The 15,472-nt window shown below is 39.9% G+C and overlaps 2 protein-coding genes across 4 annotated transcripts; both read left to right on the top strand.

Moving 5' to 3' along the window:
- The first annotated feature begins 2,571 nt into the window (after positions 1-2,571).
- On the top strand, positions 2,572-5,401 carry LOC141013295 (transmembrane emp24 domain-containing protein 11). Its single transcript, XM_073486962.1, has 5 exons — positions 2,572-2,806; positions 3,748-3,839; positions 4,032-4,157; positions 4,262-4,408; positions 4,810-5,401. The coding sequence occupies exons 1-5, from the start codon at positions 2,677-2,679 to the stop codon at positions 4,957-4,959; spliced, it is 645 nt and encodes a 214-aa protein (XP_073343063.1). The 5' UTR covers positions 2,572-2,676; the 3' UTR covers positions 4,960-5,401.
- Positions 5,402-6,432: 1,031 nt separating this feature from the next.
- rnf212 (ring finger protein 212) lies at positions 6,433-13,718 on the top strand. Of its 3 annotated transcripts, none has more exons than XM_073487595.1 (13): positions 6,433-6,541; positions 6,770-6,886; positions 7,550-7,611; positions 7,730-7,804; positions 7,984-8,040; positions 8,302-8,360; positions 8,443-8,502; positions 9,413-9,477; positions 9,901-9,967; positions 10,788-10,830; positions 10,968-11,022; positions 11,939-12,008; positions 13,468-13,718. In XM_073487595.1, exons 2-13 carry the CDS (start codon positions 6,778-6,780, stop codon positions 13,589-13,591), a joined length of 846 nt encoding a protein of 281 aa, XP_073343696.1. In that variant the 5' UTR covers positions 6,433-6,541; positions 6,770-6,777; the 3' UTR covers positions 13,592-13,718. The 3 variants fall into 3 exon arrangements, with proteins under 3 accessions (XP_073343696.1, XP_073343695.1, XP_073343697.1); XM_073487594.1 differs by having other exon boundaries at positions 7,715-7,804; XM_073487596.1 differs by lacking the exon at positions 6,433-6,541 and having other exon boundaries at positions 6,786-6,886; positions 7,735-7,804.
- The last annotated feature ends 1,754 nt before the right edge of the window (positions 13,719-15,472 follow it).

Raw genomic sequence — 15,472 nt, 5'->3', positions numbered from 1 at the left:
ATTACTAACACTGGGGCTGCTGGATCAAATTGAGTGTAGAGAGTAATGCTTTAAACTGGATGACCTGGGTTCAAGCCCCCGTGTTGGCTATGAATCGCCCTGATGAAGTGTTGGTCATAAAATGGATGAATGAATAAAACAGTTCCCCAAATGTTGATTTAGATTATGAGGCCTGAAATCTCACAGAGCTCACTTCACGCTGTGACGTCCAGTGCAGCACATCACAGTATGAGGCAGGAGCTCCATTTAACAGGCAAAACAGACACCAGTTACACGAAAAGTGACCTCTTTTTTTTCAGAGGAGATTTCTGGGCAGGATGAAGACAACACAGTTACAAACAGATTCTTCTCTAGTGAACGATATTTGTGTAAATATGTAAAACAGATAAAGTCCCTTGTGAACCCTCCTTTCCCACCAAGCAACATAGAAACTATACTGCAGATTGAACAGCAATAAGACCTAAACATCTGGTGCATGAGCGCTCCTTCTGTTTTGAATGACAAGAGAAAGGAAAAGTACGGAGGCAGAAAATCAGGAGAAACAGGAGAGGAGCAGATGCAGTATCTGGTTTTTCATAACAGTAGTTTCATAAGCTAAGTCTAAGAGAGGGCAGCACAACTGATCCAAATATTATCGAAATCTCAAGTCGCAATTTATGTGACACAACAGTATCATAATGAAGAACTGCAGTGCTGCTACAGCCCTGGCCTACACATCTCATTCTCCAGATGTAAGAAAACAATTTTGTTTGTTACAAACCCCAACAAATTTCACATCATCCTGATATTAGTAGTTTTTCATGCAAAAATGATCTTATCCACTAATAGTGAATTATATTGCAACTGGTTTTTTTTTTTGCCGTATCCTGCAGCCCTAGTCTGAGAGAGGTAGGAGTAAAGTGTACGCCCAGTATACAGTAGTATACAGGGGTATGGACCCCCCTTTCTCAGAAAAACAGAGAGTTGTCCCTCTCAATAGCCTACAGTATATAATTGTAAACATGTCATTTTAAATAATATAATAATCTGCACTGAAAACAATTGTGCTACTTATAGGCACAAAACCATATGTTTTTAAGTCCCCCCTTCATATGCCTCACAGTGGTTTGGTCCACTGCCAACCAACCCGCACTTGCACGCACATTAGCGCTAGGTATGAGTGTATGGAGCAGTTTTTGGGAGTGTGGTGGTGGCTGACCTCCAGTAAGTAGCTACTTCACAAAAGTTAACCTAAAACAAAGGATCAGTCTGACATTGTTATTTACTTTTACCACATTTACAGTTATGACTAGACTGTATTTTGTTCAGTCCATTTTCTCACAGTTAAATCTTGTGCATCAATGCAGCAGGCGTAGTTTTACTTCGCAAAACTTTTAACATGCTGGTGCTCAGGATACATGATACATTACTTCGACCTCCTGTAATAATGTTTATAATATATAAACTAACATGGCGAGGAGATACAGAATGCACTGACTGAGTAAATGGAAGCACTATGTGATTCACGGTAAACTGCAGATTATTGGTATTGTTACAAGTTGTGTTTTAGAAAAACTACAAAGAGAAAAATATAACTCATGTTTTTAAATCGAATCTTCAGGTACATTAAACATGTTGATTTATTATTCACACTTTCTGTAAAACTACTGAAGTGTGGGAGAAGAAGGAAATCTGATTCTTTGCTTACTTTGAGGCGTAACAACTTCTGCAGATGCTAAATATGAGAAGGGTTTATTCTGTGTGTGGGGGTCCGCTTTATAAGTGACCTCATCTTGGGTAAGCATATGGCAACTATTGTATGTAATGGTTTGGATTGCAATTTCCTCTCAATTTCCAAAGAGACCTGGACTCTCTTGCATACTGTAGTAGCACTGTGACACTCGTAATCCTCCCTGCTTAACAGTTTAAAAGGTGAACACTATATTTTAAAATGACTAATAAATCCCAGAGAAATAAGAAATAAGTCTCTACGCCAGATGAGAAGTGCATTTGTGATCACTAACCATCAATCATCATGCTACAGTACAGCGTGCGCATACATATTCTCACCCTAGAGTACCCTAGAGGGACAAAGAAGGCAGATAAACACCTTTTTGAATATGTTACTCGCTCATCTTGCATCTTGTGGATAGCTAGGGATGTCTCCCTGAGGGCTCAGCTCAGCATCTATCACTTTCAATTTAGTGTGGTAAATGCAGAGCTGGCACTTTGGCCCTATAGTGGAGAAAAGTCTACTTCAGTATTCACAGGGACATGTTTAATAACAAGTCCCTAAGTGCTTACATTATTATACTAATTGGTAGATTTTTCTACATAATTACCGTTGAGATATATACATGCGTAGTTTCAAAGGTCATGGTGCGACTCGTGCTTCCATGTTGGTGCATTATGAGCCCACTGGTGGCTCTGGTCTTAGCAGCCTTGCGATTGGCTCCCAGGTTAACCAGTCACAACACAACCAGAATGTCTCGTCACACAAAGCAGCACCTGTGAGTTTCCCACACTCTCAAAAGTCTCCCTTATAGCCTTCCACTTTAAATATATGCTTCAGGACATTGGTGTTTGGCCATAGCCGATGAAAAACACCTCAATCTTGAAAAGTCAACTGGAAGTACTGGCCAAGCATTTGGTCACTGCTGAGTGTATTGTAACTGAATCACTCATAGTTAACTGAGAATGGGTTTGCGAGGCGTTGGCTTTCTCCTCCAGTGTTACCTGATGTTGGCAGCAGCCATGTATTTTGAGCTCGGAGAGCAGGAGGAAAAATGCATCATTGAGGAGATTCCTGAAGACACTCTGGTCACTGGTGAGTCCTGGAGAGAGAATATTCCTCCTGAGTGTCATTTACAAGCTCAACAGAGGTAATGAATGTGGAATTAGATTCCTGAAACTGTACTGTGAATCGCCACGTGATTGCTGAATCACACAGTAATGGACTTCCATGATAGTGTTTTTTATTTCAGTGAGTGCAAAAGCCATTTATGACTTCCAAACTGCCCATTTAGTGGCATATTCATGAAAAATGATTTGTTCTGTGCTTCAACAACAAATACCCGGAAAATGTAAAGAGTATTCCACTCACTGTGCTCACAAGTACTAAATATTTCCCACAATTAATCCTACAATGAGAGACGGGGAGAAGTAAGAGTCTTGTACCTGGGTTGAACTTGATTACCATAACATGTCAGGGAATGTACTATATATATATACAATCAATGACCAAGACGACAACTGTGTGTGTGTGTGTGTGTGTGGATTTAATTTCCTGCCTCACTTGACAAACAAACAAAATATGTTTTATGTATGCCCTATGATACATTAGCAAACACAGAACACAGTCCTAGTGCTTTGTGTTTTGCAAATATAAAATATACCTATCGATATAAAATAAATATCCAACATACAGTACTTCTGATGCATCATGCTTGAGAACATCTTTCAAGTACAATTTGAATTATATCCTACAAAGACATAAAATGTCACGTGACTTTTGGCATAAAAACTTTCTGCCATGCTTCTGAGATCAGGATTTTCTCAAAAATGTCCTGAACAATTTCTCCCCACAACAGCAGGTGGTGCTATGAGCCATTTTATTTATTATCTAATGTTTAATAAGTGTATTTTGGATTTGCAAAACAAAGTGCTTCATTTTTTTAATGGTGGTTCGTATTTGCAAACCTTACTGTGTTTGTTTTTGCAAACATATGTGTGATTGTGTTATGTGAATGGACTGTGTCTTACCTTCAGGTTATTTCTTGTTGGAGCCTTGGGATTTGAAGAAGGCCACCCGCTCCCCTCACCTCGGCGTCACTGTGACAGTCAGAGACCCAAATCATGAGGTACTGTACTCAAAGGCAGCATATCACTAAGCCAGGGCCAACAAATATGTGTATCATGATACACTAAAACATGGGCTGGTTGGTTGGCATTTTTGAAAGCAAAACAAACCAACAGAAATAAAACCATACGTCAATTTTGTTGACCAATAGCTGAAGAAATGTTGTCCTAACAGTGTCTTTCTCGCTCTCTAGATTCAGATGTCCAAACGCTATGGTAAATTCAGCAAATTCACCTTCACAGCTCACGCCTCTGGTCAGCACTACTTCTGCTTCCAAACCAACTCCACAAGGTTTTCTGTCTTTGCTGGAGAGAGGCTGGTGAGACCTATGGACACGTGGGGAAAACTAATTTAAAATAAAAGAGGAAAAAATGCTGCAACATGCACAGAATTGCCCTAATTTGTCTCCGTTGTGTTGTACAGAAGCTACATTTGGACATTCAGATGGGAGAGCATGCGATCGGACACGACGCTGAAAAAACCAAAGACAACATGGAGACTCTGGAGAACAACCTCGGCCACCTCATAGATCAGATGAAGTACATCACCAGGCAGCAGGAGTACCAGAGGGTGAGCATTTTACTGTACTGTCTCCAAGCAAATTAATACCGTGTGAGTTGGGATGTCCATCTTATCTCCAATTAAATGGAACTAAATAGCTTGTAAGAGAGTTCGGTAACAAGAAAGTAGTTCCTTCATGAAAGTGGTCACAACAAGGTCTGTGGATTATCTTGACTAGCCAGTCATGATTTCTGGATGAGACATTGCTGATGAGTTATACAAATGTATTTTCTGGCGCTTTGAGCACCACAAGCCGAGTGCTATCCAGTTCCATTGGATTAGAGCGAAGGCATACGTCCCGTAAAACTCAGCAACTCACACCAGAGTAATCTACATGGATAAACAGCACTACAGAGAAAGGGGGAAAGCACGTGTAGCATAAATGTTTCATGTTCTTTACTTTCATTCAGGAGAAAGAGGACACGTTTCGGCAGATCAGTGAGGTGACCAACAGTAAAGTGCTGTGGTGGGCCGTGGTGCAGACCACTGTCCTGCTGTCGGTTGGTTTCTGGCAGATGAAACGACTCAAAGACTTCTTCATCGCCAAGAAGCTGGTCTGATGATGACCTCTGACCTGTCAGACAACAAGCACACTTTATGCCTCTTCACTCTTTAAAATTGAAAGGTCTCTTCTATTATTTCCAAAACAAATATGTACGGCTAAAATATTGATGAAAAGTAAGTGTTTTTTTTGCATAGGATACAGACAATCTTACCTAAACGCTTTCTAGAGTTATTTCAAGAGTTCATTGTCTTTTCTTTCTTCTCCTTCTCTTTTTTATTCTTCTACTCTGTTGTCCTTCAAACAACATTGTATTAGGCCTCAAGTTCACTGTAATCTTGTTTTGTACTGTGTTAATAGTCACTTCTGTCATAATAAATTGCTAAGTATTTCAGTCAGATTGCAACAACTGTAGGAAAATGTGCACAATGTTCATCAGGACTGAACACACAACAACTGGGGACACTGAGGGAAAATTAATAAAAGTCATTTTGAAGGAGGATTGTTTTGTGATTATTTCTCTTTTGAATTAAACAGCTTTGATGAAACTTAGCTCATGACAACAAACAAGGACTGTCCTGTCTGTGTATATAGCTACCAGGGGCGGAACTAGACTTTTATACAAGGGGTGGCCGGAGGGTGGGCAAGGCTTTATCATATTAGATAACAGGACAGTCGGCATGTAACGGGATCGTACACGGCGCCCGGGCTCTAAACACCGCCATGTTTGGTCTCCTCTGAAACTACAGACGCTACCCTCTCCACTGACACCAAGCATAGCTTAGCCTGAGCTAACCGGCTCACGTTAGCCCCCAAACTAACACGCAGACAAACTTCACAGTTGTAATTGTAACCACTAAGTAGAATTTATTCAGGGTTGTGGTAGCAGTTTACTAACGATCCAGTTTTATTAACAATTAACAATTTCTGGACTGAAGTGCATCCTCACAAGCTGGAAGTGTGAACCGTAAGAAAATATACATTACCATCACATGTAAATACAGTTCTTTATTTTTAACTCAACTTAAATCAACAGAGTAAAATATAAAATAAAACACAGAAATATGTAAATGAAAACGAGGCAGGCTGGTACAGAGCGCTGAGGAGCAGGACACGTGAACTTCACAGCAAACGCAACTAATATTGTTTCCTTACCTTTTCATGGTCATTTCGAGCTTTGCTATGAGCTCCCTCTGTTGACATGGACGCCATGTTGTCACCTGAGAGACGCTCATCCTGCTTCCCGCGTTTCACGGTCCATAACCGCGCTTCTTTCAACGACAGGTGCAGCGACCTGTCAATCAACTGGGGTGGCAACTGAGGTGTCCAATCAGGTTCCAGAGGTGGCCCCTCTAGCTCCGCCCCTGCTAGCTAGCATAGTGTAAAAAAACCACACAAAAAAACCCTGAAGTTATGTGCTAGCAACTTTTAGGAGATATAAACCTTGACTGATAGTTATAGTAGTTAGTTATATACGGTATATCATATATATTTTTATTATAGCTAGTTTACTACTTACAGACAAAGAGTAAAGTTAGCTAGCTCCGCCTGAGGTTGTGCACTCACGTACGCACTTACGTCAGACCAAAGAGCTACCTGGGGACCGTTATTTAAGTTAACTTCCCCCTCACCTGCTTCAGGTAAGTGCTGTGCTAGGTTCACTGCAAGGTGACAACATAAATCTGCATGTACTTAACTGTAAAAATAATCCTGAACTTAACTGAACTACAGAAAACATTTTAAAGCATTCAGTGAAGGAGAAAGCTGTAATGCCATTTGGCTACATCTGTTAGCGTGACTAGCTAGCGCAGTAATGAGTTAGCAAAGTGAGCTAGCTTGTTTACTTTAACACTCATCTTATCGTGCAGGTGTCCACATGTCTTTCTGGGTTTGCTGCAGCTCCTGCTTCCTTTCCCCCCGTGCTGACCGACAGCTGGCTGTCACGACCTGCGGACATGTCGTCTGTAGTGTCTGTTATCAGAAAGGTAGATACAGTTGATATAATACAACGAGCAGTGAAATCAGTCACTGTTGGGAATGTTTTAATGTATTTAAAAGCTCAGAGCCTCGTCTTCACTTCAGTTGTATATACTTGCTGCAGGCAGGTGAAAGTGTGGTTGGACAGAGACACCTGTTGGGCTTCAAGTGTTATTGCAGAGCTGATGATACAGTTTTACTTCAGGTGTACTCAAACCAGGAGCTGCTAACTAAACTTCTCCATGCCCACTCTAATGACAGACATTTTCCCCTAGAGAGAGTGAAATCTCTGATCCAGGCTTGTTCGGTCTCTGTCAGTGGGTGCTTTTTGTTATATCCACATGAAATAACACCATTCAACATTGGATATGGGACCTCTTGAAGCTCTTCTGGAAGCCCTTTGGTCCCACTTTGGGAGCCGCTGATCATATTCACCATCCAGAGCTCTATTCCTGATGGGTCTAATCTCAATAAAACTCTCCAGAGTTTGATTATACAGCATTTTGATCCACTCTGGCTTGCAGGCTTATACCCAGAGGTTACAGTTAATTAATTCTGGGTCTCGACAGAGGCACCATGAGAACCCTTTTTGTTCAGTTCCTGTATTGGATTGAGAGCCAACATGATTTCTAAAGTCTATATATAATTGCATTTTTTTTTTTTTTTTACAGGCAGCCAAGGCAAGTGTTTCATATGCAATGCCAACTGCCAAGTGTCGCCTCTCTCTGACAAAGTAAGAATCTTTCTTCTCCTTAAATTGCATCCTCGGGTGGGATAAGATCACGCTTCATAACTCATATCATTGTACCATCCTGCTGTCATTAAAGTCATGTTAGATGTCTTTGTTTCAGAGCAGCCCAGAAGTGAAGACCCTGTTCTCCGACATCGACACTGTGACAATCCAACACTTCACAGAAATTGGCAAAGTTTGGTCATTTTCTAGCTTCACATCGTAAAATACTAAAAACAGTCTTATTAACCGTTTATATCAGTTCAGCATTAACTGTGTTAAAACTCTATTATGAAGAGTTTTATATGCAGCACCTTTTTTTTAATTTTATTTATTAGTGCAGGCTTCACAAAGCTGTTTCTTTCCTTTTCTCAGGTTATAATGTTCCAGGAAAGACATCAGAAAAGACTACTGACTCACTACAAGCAAAGGGTGAGAGACATATGCTGCATGTTGCTGCAGTGTGTGTTTGTAGGTGTGTGTGTGTATGTCTTTGAAGGCTTGCTTTTTCTTCATTTGGCAGGTAATGTACGGCAATTGTGAGGTTCAGTTCTATTCCATTCCATTAAATTTCAAAACCATGTTGAAAGTATGATTAAATTAGTTTCCTGTTCTTTTTCGCTCATAAAACGACTCATAAACTTCATACAACATAAAATAGTCACACCAGCATTACAGTTTTTTCAATTACAGAGTGAGAAACTAGAAGAGGTAAATGTCAAGATGAAGCAAGAAATGCAGCACATGACAAAGTAAGTTAAAGGTTTTGAATCATTTTATCGTACGCAATTCTAAACTGCAGTTTATTAAAAGTAATTATTTTTCCCTTTAAAGGAAGCTGAATGAACGGAGCGCCTACATTGCTATGCTGGAGAACTCTCTTCAGCATCAGAGGTACATAATACATGCTGATGTTCTAATAATGGGATATTATAACATGAGCAGCTTATCTTTTAAACCCACGTCATTTTATCTAATGTCAGTCATGTGTTCCAGTTTTATTTTTCTCATAGATTCAAGACCTCTTAAAATATATTAGTATGAAAGTTACTTGATAGTTTCCCTCTGTTCACACACACTATGTCCTGAAAAATATGGTCTCTAACTATTTTCCAGAGAACATTTGGCTGAAGTTTCATTCATTCATTGTTTCACATCATTAGTCGTCATGCATCAGTGATCATGATGCTCATGAAATAAAGTTTAAAATACTAACTAAATCAGCATTGACGGAGGCAATAAAACCTGTAATAATTTGGCAATAAATGATGGTGGTGTGTGCCTCTTTGGTTTTGGCATCTTTTTTAAAAGTTATTTAAACCAGCTGGCTGTTATGCCTCACCTCTCACTAGGTGTCACTCCTGGCACATCTACTCCCAGCCTGTTACTCCCACAACCAGCACTGAATTGATTTGAAGAGTAGTAAAAATGCCAGATTTACTATTTCTTAGTTCTTAATTATAGTATTTAAGTCCAAGTTCTGGAGTAAACTTTGACAAGTATCTGACAATTAATTACAACAAATATTGAAGCCTCCAGTAAGTATTTAGGTCATATTTTACATTGTTCTACATCACCTGAAGTGTGTGAGTACTGAAGCTACATCCTTTATAAATGTTCTGTAAAATACAAACTCAAGGAAGACATACTGTAAGAAAAAAAAATCTCAGTATAATATTCTCATAAAAGGAAAATTGTCTGTCTTAAGCACACCCTGAAGGGAGTCTTATTTTATTCTCTTATTCTAGGAGTCAAACCAATAACTGTGAACTGATTAACCTCGTTTATTACTGTTCTCACTCAGTGCCAAAGTTTCCTCAGTGCCTCAGATGAGCCACAGTTCCCACACTGCACATGGACATAAGTCAGGTAACAATAATCTCATAATTTAATGTCACTATCGTAGAAATAGAAAAAAAGAAGCTATGTAAATTTGCAAAAATGTTGCCTTATTTCTTAAATTGTGATGATCAATTTAACCAAAAACTGCAATAGGTGACACCAATATAGAAAGAGATGTAAGACACAGTACTTGTTGCATAACGTCTGTCCCAAAACACTCATGTCTAAGTACGAAAATCTACAGCCAGGCAGGATGGTGTTATTTACCAAGACTTAGATCTCTTGTCCAATTAGGCCGCTGAGTGACCATAAAACTGGCTCAAGTCATCGCTCTGGGGTCGTTGCACTGAACCATGAGTTTTCATTCATGCCCCTTTATGATCACTAATGTCTCATCATCATTAATGGTAAACAGTGGTTGTAAATGTTGTGTTTCTGTCTCCTGCTTAGTGTCAGTGCTACAGATCCCATACAACTCCCCAATGACCCTCCCAAGACACTCCCCAACGACTAGTATGTGAGTATTGTCCCACCTTAGCTGTTCACTGTATCTAATAGCATGTTTGACCTTCTTCCTCACCCCGTCTCAGTCTCTGTTTCTTTTAGTCTGCCCTTCATTACCTCCCACCATAAGAGAGAGAGAGAAAGAGAGTGTAGGACGTGTTTCACAGTGCAAACAAGTTATATCCTGGGTTCAGCCCAGGTGTCTTATGTTAGCTTTAGCTCCTCTTTAGCTTTGCCCTGCCCTGCGGCTATCTACACACACACACCTGAATAAGCTAAGGGTTCAGTGAGGATTCCCTGTTGGGTTTTCGAGACACCGTTGACACAAGATTGATTGGCTGCATGAGCCTAATAGTACAAATGTTGTTTTATCCGCTGAGACTTTAGATTCTTCTACTGAGCGAAAGCAGTGTAGATGATGGAGAGAGGATATTAACCCTGTTAGCAGTCTTTCCGCCCTGCCTGCAGGGTCAATTCAGATGATTTAAAAAGTCAAGTGATGGTTTATGCAAAGGTAATTAGGAACATATGTTGATAAAGTTATTTAAAAGGAACAATACATTTTAATTATAGCTTGCTTTTTCAAAATATGTCGATTTTTGTTACTGAATTGAAGTAAAAATCTGACTTAGCTGCTAAATCAGTCACGTTTAGAGAAGCCCCAAGCTTCTCAAGGTTTACAGAAATGCATAATGTTTTCAATCAAATGCAAACAACTGTACTTATTTTCCTAGAATCTAATCAATTTTGGCTTGTTATAAAGCAGTTGAGGCATCACTGCAGTGCTCAGCCAACTGAATCCAACACCACTAACGAAGTTTACCCTCCTGTAGCACTGAAAACATGGAGCTGGATGATTGGAGTTTGTTCAGGAAGGTAAACTTCATTATTTCACCATCTGTTTCTGCGATACAATTTGTGTACTGGTAATTTAAGACGTCAGTACATGGAGGATGACAATATTGAGTAACAAGCAGATAAAAAGTGATTTGTGATGTTTCTCTGTCTTTCAGCCTAAGACTGTCCCCAGACTGTCATTAATCAGTCCTCCACAGGATGGACGGATGGGTATGTGCTGTGCTCTGCCTGTCATGAAACCTGTTTTTGGTCATTATAGGAATATCTGTTGTCAAATTTTGCTCATGACTTTGGATCTGCTTTGGCGATCTCCCTGCGTAACTCTGTTTCATTACATCAGCGCATTGAGCATTATACCAGTTACTTCAGGGTAGGTGGTTTGACACCCCTCATGGCAGTAAACATGTGTACATGGTATGCTACCTAGGATTTAACACAATTAGTTTCATGTTGACACGGACATAATAGCAAGATAATCTTTACCAACCTACTGTGGGGTGTATGGACTCCACGCATCAGCACCCACTGTGATTAAACCAACAGAGATGTTGGCAGCTGTTATGTTTAGGATGACACCTACTGGGCTCCTTCTCTTTGATTATATAATTTAGTCTCTTAAAGGATTTGATCTCCATTGTTGCAGATAAATCAGATGATAGCATTCAAGTACTATCAAGATTGTGTAAATGCATGTGTCAATGTTTGGTTGGATGCAAACGTAAATATTGTATTGAAGGAAATCATAATATTTAACCAGCGGCAGATTTATTGTGCTTATTAAAGTGCTCAACTGACAGCTTTATTTATTGTTATTGCGAGATAAGGATGGCATGTGTCATTAATTATGGAGCTCTCTGCTGCAGAGGGTTGTGTACATGCTGTAGGTGTTTTGCAATGTTGGGTAGCAACGTCTAAGTTGAGATACGCTGGAGGATGACTCACCCATTTATCTTGTCTTCCTGGATGATTTTCCAAATGAGATATGCAGCAAGCTCATGTGATGGAAGAAGAGACACATAAACCCAACCAGTAATATTTTGTGTGTGTGTTTTTTAATCATTACGAGCCATTATGTCTGTTTGACCTTGCTATGGATAAACATGGATCTCTCTGGTGTGATGTTTAGGTACCGTCTCTCACAGATCGTCCAGTCAGAACACGCTGTCCAACCATTCAGCTCGCTCAGCCACAGTCAGGCAAGTAATTTTATTCATTCAAGTCGTCATAACACAATCAAAATAATGCTGATTGATTATTTTACATGTTCTAACTTAAGTTATTTCAACTCCACTATAAGCAACTTGTTTGACCAATTGTGAGAATTGTATAAAATAATTTAAAGTCTGGTGATATTCTGTATGTTTCTTATTGTTAACAAATCCCATTAAAAATACCAAAACCAACAATGAATTGATCCAACTTAATGTTTGTGCAGCTGAATCCTCCATTTTTGTCCTAAAACCACATTAGTGAGGCACACTGTTGTGAAATGTTCCTTTATTATCATGAACCACTCATAGTCCCCAACAAATACAATATTTACTCCTGTTTGAGTGACAGTAACTTGTTCAAGGACGTATAGGTCTTTTAGTAACCAATTAAAACAATGGATGATTAATACTTTTAATTCACTACTGGTTTTAATGTTCTTAACAACTGTCTGTCTTTTTCCAGTCTTTGACCCGCATGCTCTGTGTTCATTTGCTTTGTTCCCTGTTTTGTTCTGCTTCTTTGTTTTTCATTTTGCTTTGTTATATTATTTAAGAAGCCCTTTTAAGACCTTCGCCAGGGGACTACAGATGAAAAATAGCCCTTTAGCATAATTCTGGCATTTTGACTCATGTATAACCATGCGTTTTATTACTTTGCACTGTCCCTTCTTAAATCCAAACTAGGGATGCAAATTTTAAGCAATTTCTTTAATCAATAGCTGGCTGCCTTAACGATCGACTATCAGTTAGTTATTAATAATATATGAAGTATTTTGGAGGTTTTTTCCATTAGAAAACTGTTTGTTGGCCTCATAAAGGAGTTAAAAGAACAAATAATACAACTAAAGTACTTGAATAATAAATGAAATAACACAAAATAATGACTTTAATAGCGGAGCTATCGTCTGTTGCTATAGAACAACTGCCCAACAAAATCCAACCCACACTGAGGCTACTAAATGGCTAAAATGTAATAATATCAGCTTGTATGGAAGGTCTTTTTGCATTTTTAAAATACTTGTCTGTTAATTAAATGCAATTTCACATACCAGTATTTTGTTTAATTTTGATATATTTGATAAGCAAGTATACTTTTTCAAAAAAATACTTTATGATGTATTGTGCCCATCTCAGATTGTTGGTTAATACATTTTTAATCGATCAAAGATTAATCATTAACATCCCTTATCCAAACTAAGGAAATAACTTTGAAAAAAACTATCATTTTAAAGATGGGGAAGGTTGGATAGAATAAAGAGACGGAGTAACACACTCTTGGTTTTGGTCATTTCATGGCATTTGTTGTCAATAACCAAAGAATGTAAAGGGAAATCTGTTGATCATGTTGCTTGCAGTGTGAAAATGGGAAAGCAGTTGGCATTTCAAAAATGTAATAAGATACGCCAGTAGTGTGAGTGAACTCTCCTCCCCTGTCCTCTCCCAGTCGTTTTCAGGGCTCACCACTGACTCCAGATATTTCGTACGGCCAGCGCTCTGCGTCTCCCATCTTCAAACTTCCCTCCTCCTTCAGACACTCCATGTCCTCCCTGTTCTGCCCTCCTCCTTAACAAACACAAGTCATGAAGCCTTCAGAGGAAATACACCTGGCCGCTGACATGTAGATAGAGGTATTTGTACCTTTTACGACCTAGTTCGTGTGTTGTGTTGTGAAGTTTAAATCCGGGATGTATCGCACTGTTCATTGATGACAAAACTCAGATTCTGTGTTGTTGAATTACACGTTTTTTTTTTCTCACAATCAATTAAACTAATGAAAATAAATGAAATATGATCTCCAGCCTGGTCTTTCCCGTAAATATTTTGATCATCCTTACATAATGCTGTATTTATCCAGATGAAATCCTATTAACATTTTCCACATTTCTGTGTGATTATACGTGGTCACAGGTCATGTTATCCAGTACAGTGTGAGTTGTTTAGCCGTGTTGTTTTGAAAGTAAATTACTTTCACTAATCCAGCAGAGAGACTTACAGGCCTCCACCTACAGAGCCTTACAAGCCTTTTGCCGAGGGCACAACTTGACGTGACGCTCGCTCTCCTGCTCCAGCACCTGCTCAATTTACAAAGATAAACTAGGATTATGTTCACCAAAAAATAGGTCCATTTGCTGGAGACTACAAGACTAGACTTCAGGCTTGACAGGAAAACGCTGCAGTAACATCAGGAACACCTTCAGGCGGCTATACAGTTAACGACCCTCACACAATAGCTTCCGCACTCCTGGCCTGCTGCGCGTAACTTCAGTAACATGACTCGTAATTCCACCTTCAAATCTTGTTACAAAACAGCTGCAAGTGAAGGCAAAGCAAAGTGTATCCAAATGGAAACATGATATCACCTGAACTGGAGGAAGAAGCTGATGCGGTGAAGCGGGCGGCAAGGACGGCCAGATGTGTTCAGACAGGTCGGTCCTCTCTTTGTCGACCTGCGTTCTTGCCTCTATTGTCCCTGGCTGTCAGGGTGGTGAATAGTGTCTATTGAAGAGGGTTCAGGTGTGACTGTGTGTGTGTGTTCTGGGCTTGTGCACGCTATATTCAGGTTGTGTGTGTGTGTGTGTGAAGTTAAAGGGTATTGTACAGAGTCAGTAGGCCTGATCCTCCTCTGCGCTCCGGTGGGATTTGAAGTCGTTTCCTGTTTTTTAAGGTCCACTTAGAGAGAAATGGCTCCCTGGGGCAGACTAAGCTGTCATGGTGTCAGACACTGACAGGGAGACGACTAAATCAGAATAATCTCTCCCTTATGCACACACACACACACTCTTTCACACACACACACACACACACAGGGCCATCCCTTGTCCCATACCGCTCACAATTGCAGTAATATTCCACTAAAGTCACACAATCCTTTTTCTCACGCACTAACACATCTCCTTCTCCCTCTTCATCTGTCTACCTCTCTTACTTTCTCCTCTACACACACACACACACACACACTCACACACACCTCTGCATGGCTCCAGGCTGTACAAATGAGCCCTGCCACTTCAGAGAGCTAAAGAAAACTATTCTGATGTCAGTGGTAATTATTCAGCAGCATGTTCCCACAACTTGTCCACCCCTCCTTCTCTTTCTCTCTCTCCATCTCCATCTTTCTATGTGTGTGTGAGTGTGTGTGTGTGTGTGTGTGTGTGTGTGTGTGTGTGTGTGTGTGTGTGTGTGTGTGAAAGAGAAGCTTCTCTCTTAATCTGATCCAGATTTCACACTTTGTCACTCAGTATTTCAGTCTCGTACCTTTGGTGCTGTAAGTGTAATCCCCTCTAGGCAAGACACGACATGAACTAAATGATTTCACACTGGAGCTATTTGTCTTTCTGAGGTGCACGGAGAGCGTTCCTGTGTAGCCCTGCAGTGTAAAATCTGTGATCCTGTCACCTTTACTGTTTAACATTCAAACAGAGGGGCACTAATGAAGATGTTTTTGTTAA

Source organism: Pagrus major, chromosome 18 (genome assembly GCF_040436345.1).
Source record: "Pagrus major chromosome 18, Pma_NU_1.0".
Lineage (NCBI taxonomy): Eukaryota > Metazoa > Chordata > Actinopteri > Spariformes > Sparidae > Pagrus > Pagrus major.
The sequence above is the reverse complement of the archived record's forward strand: the minus strand, read 5'-3'. Positions and strand labels throughout refer to the sequence as shown.

Bases quoted from the DNA above. Each gene is read 5' to 3' on its own strand.
- rnf212 (XM_073487594.1), top strand. From the start codon at position 6,778: ATGTCTTTCTGGGTTTGCTGCAGCTCCTGCTTCCTTTCCCCCCGTGCT. The intron at 6,887-7,549 runs GTAGATACAGTT...TTTTTTTTACAG, and splicing joins TAGTGTCTGTTATCAGAAAG to GCAGCCAAGGCAAGTGTTTC. The intron at 8,503-9,412 runs GTACATAATACA...GTTCTCACTCAG, and splicing joins AACTCTCTTCAGCATCAGAG to TGCCAAAGTTTCCTCAGTGC.
- LOC141013295 (XM_073486962.1), top strand. From the start codon at position 2,677: ATGGGTTTGCGAGGCGTTGGCTTTCTCCTCCAGTGTTACCTGATGTTG. The intron at 2,807-3,747 runs GTGAGTCCTGGA...TCTTACCTTCAG, and splicing joins TGAAGACACTCTGGTCACTG to GTTATTTCTTGTTGGAGCCT. The intron at 3,840-4,031 runs GTACTGTACTCA...CTCGCTCTCTAG, and splicing joins TCAGAGACCCAAATCATGAG to ATTCAGATGTCCAAACGCTA.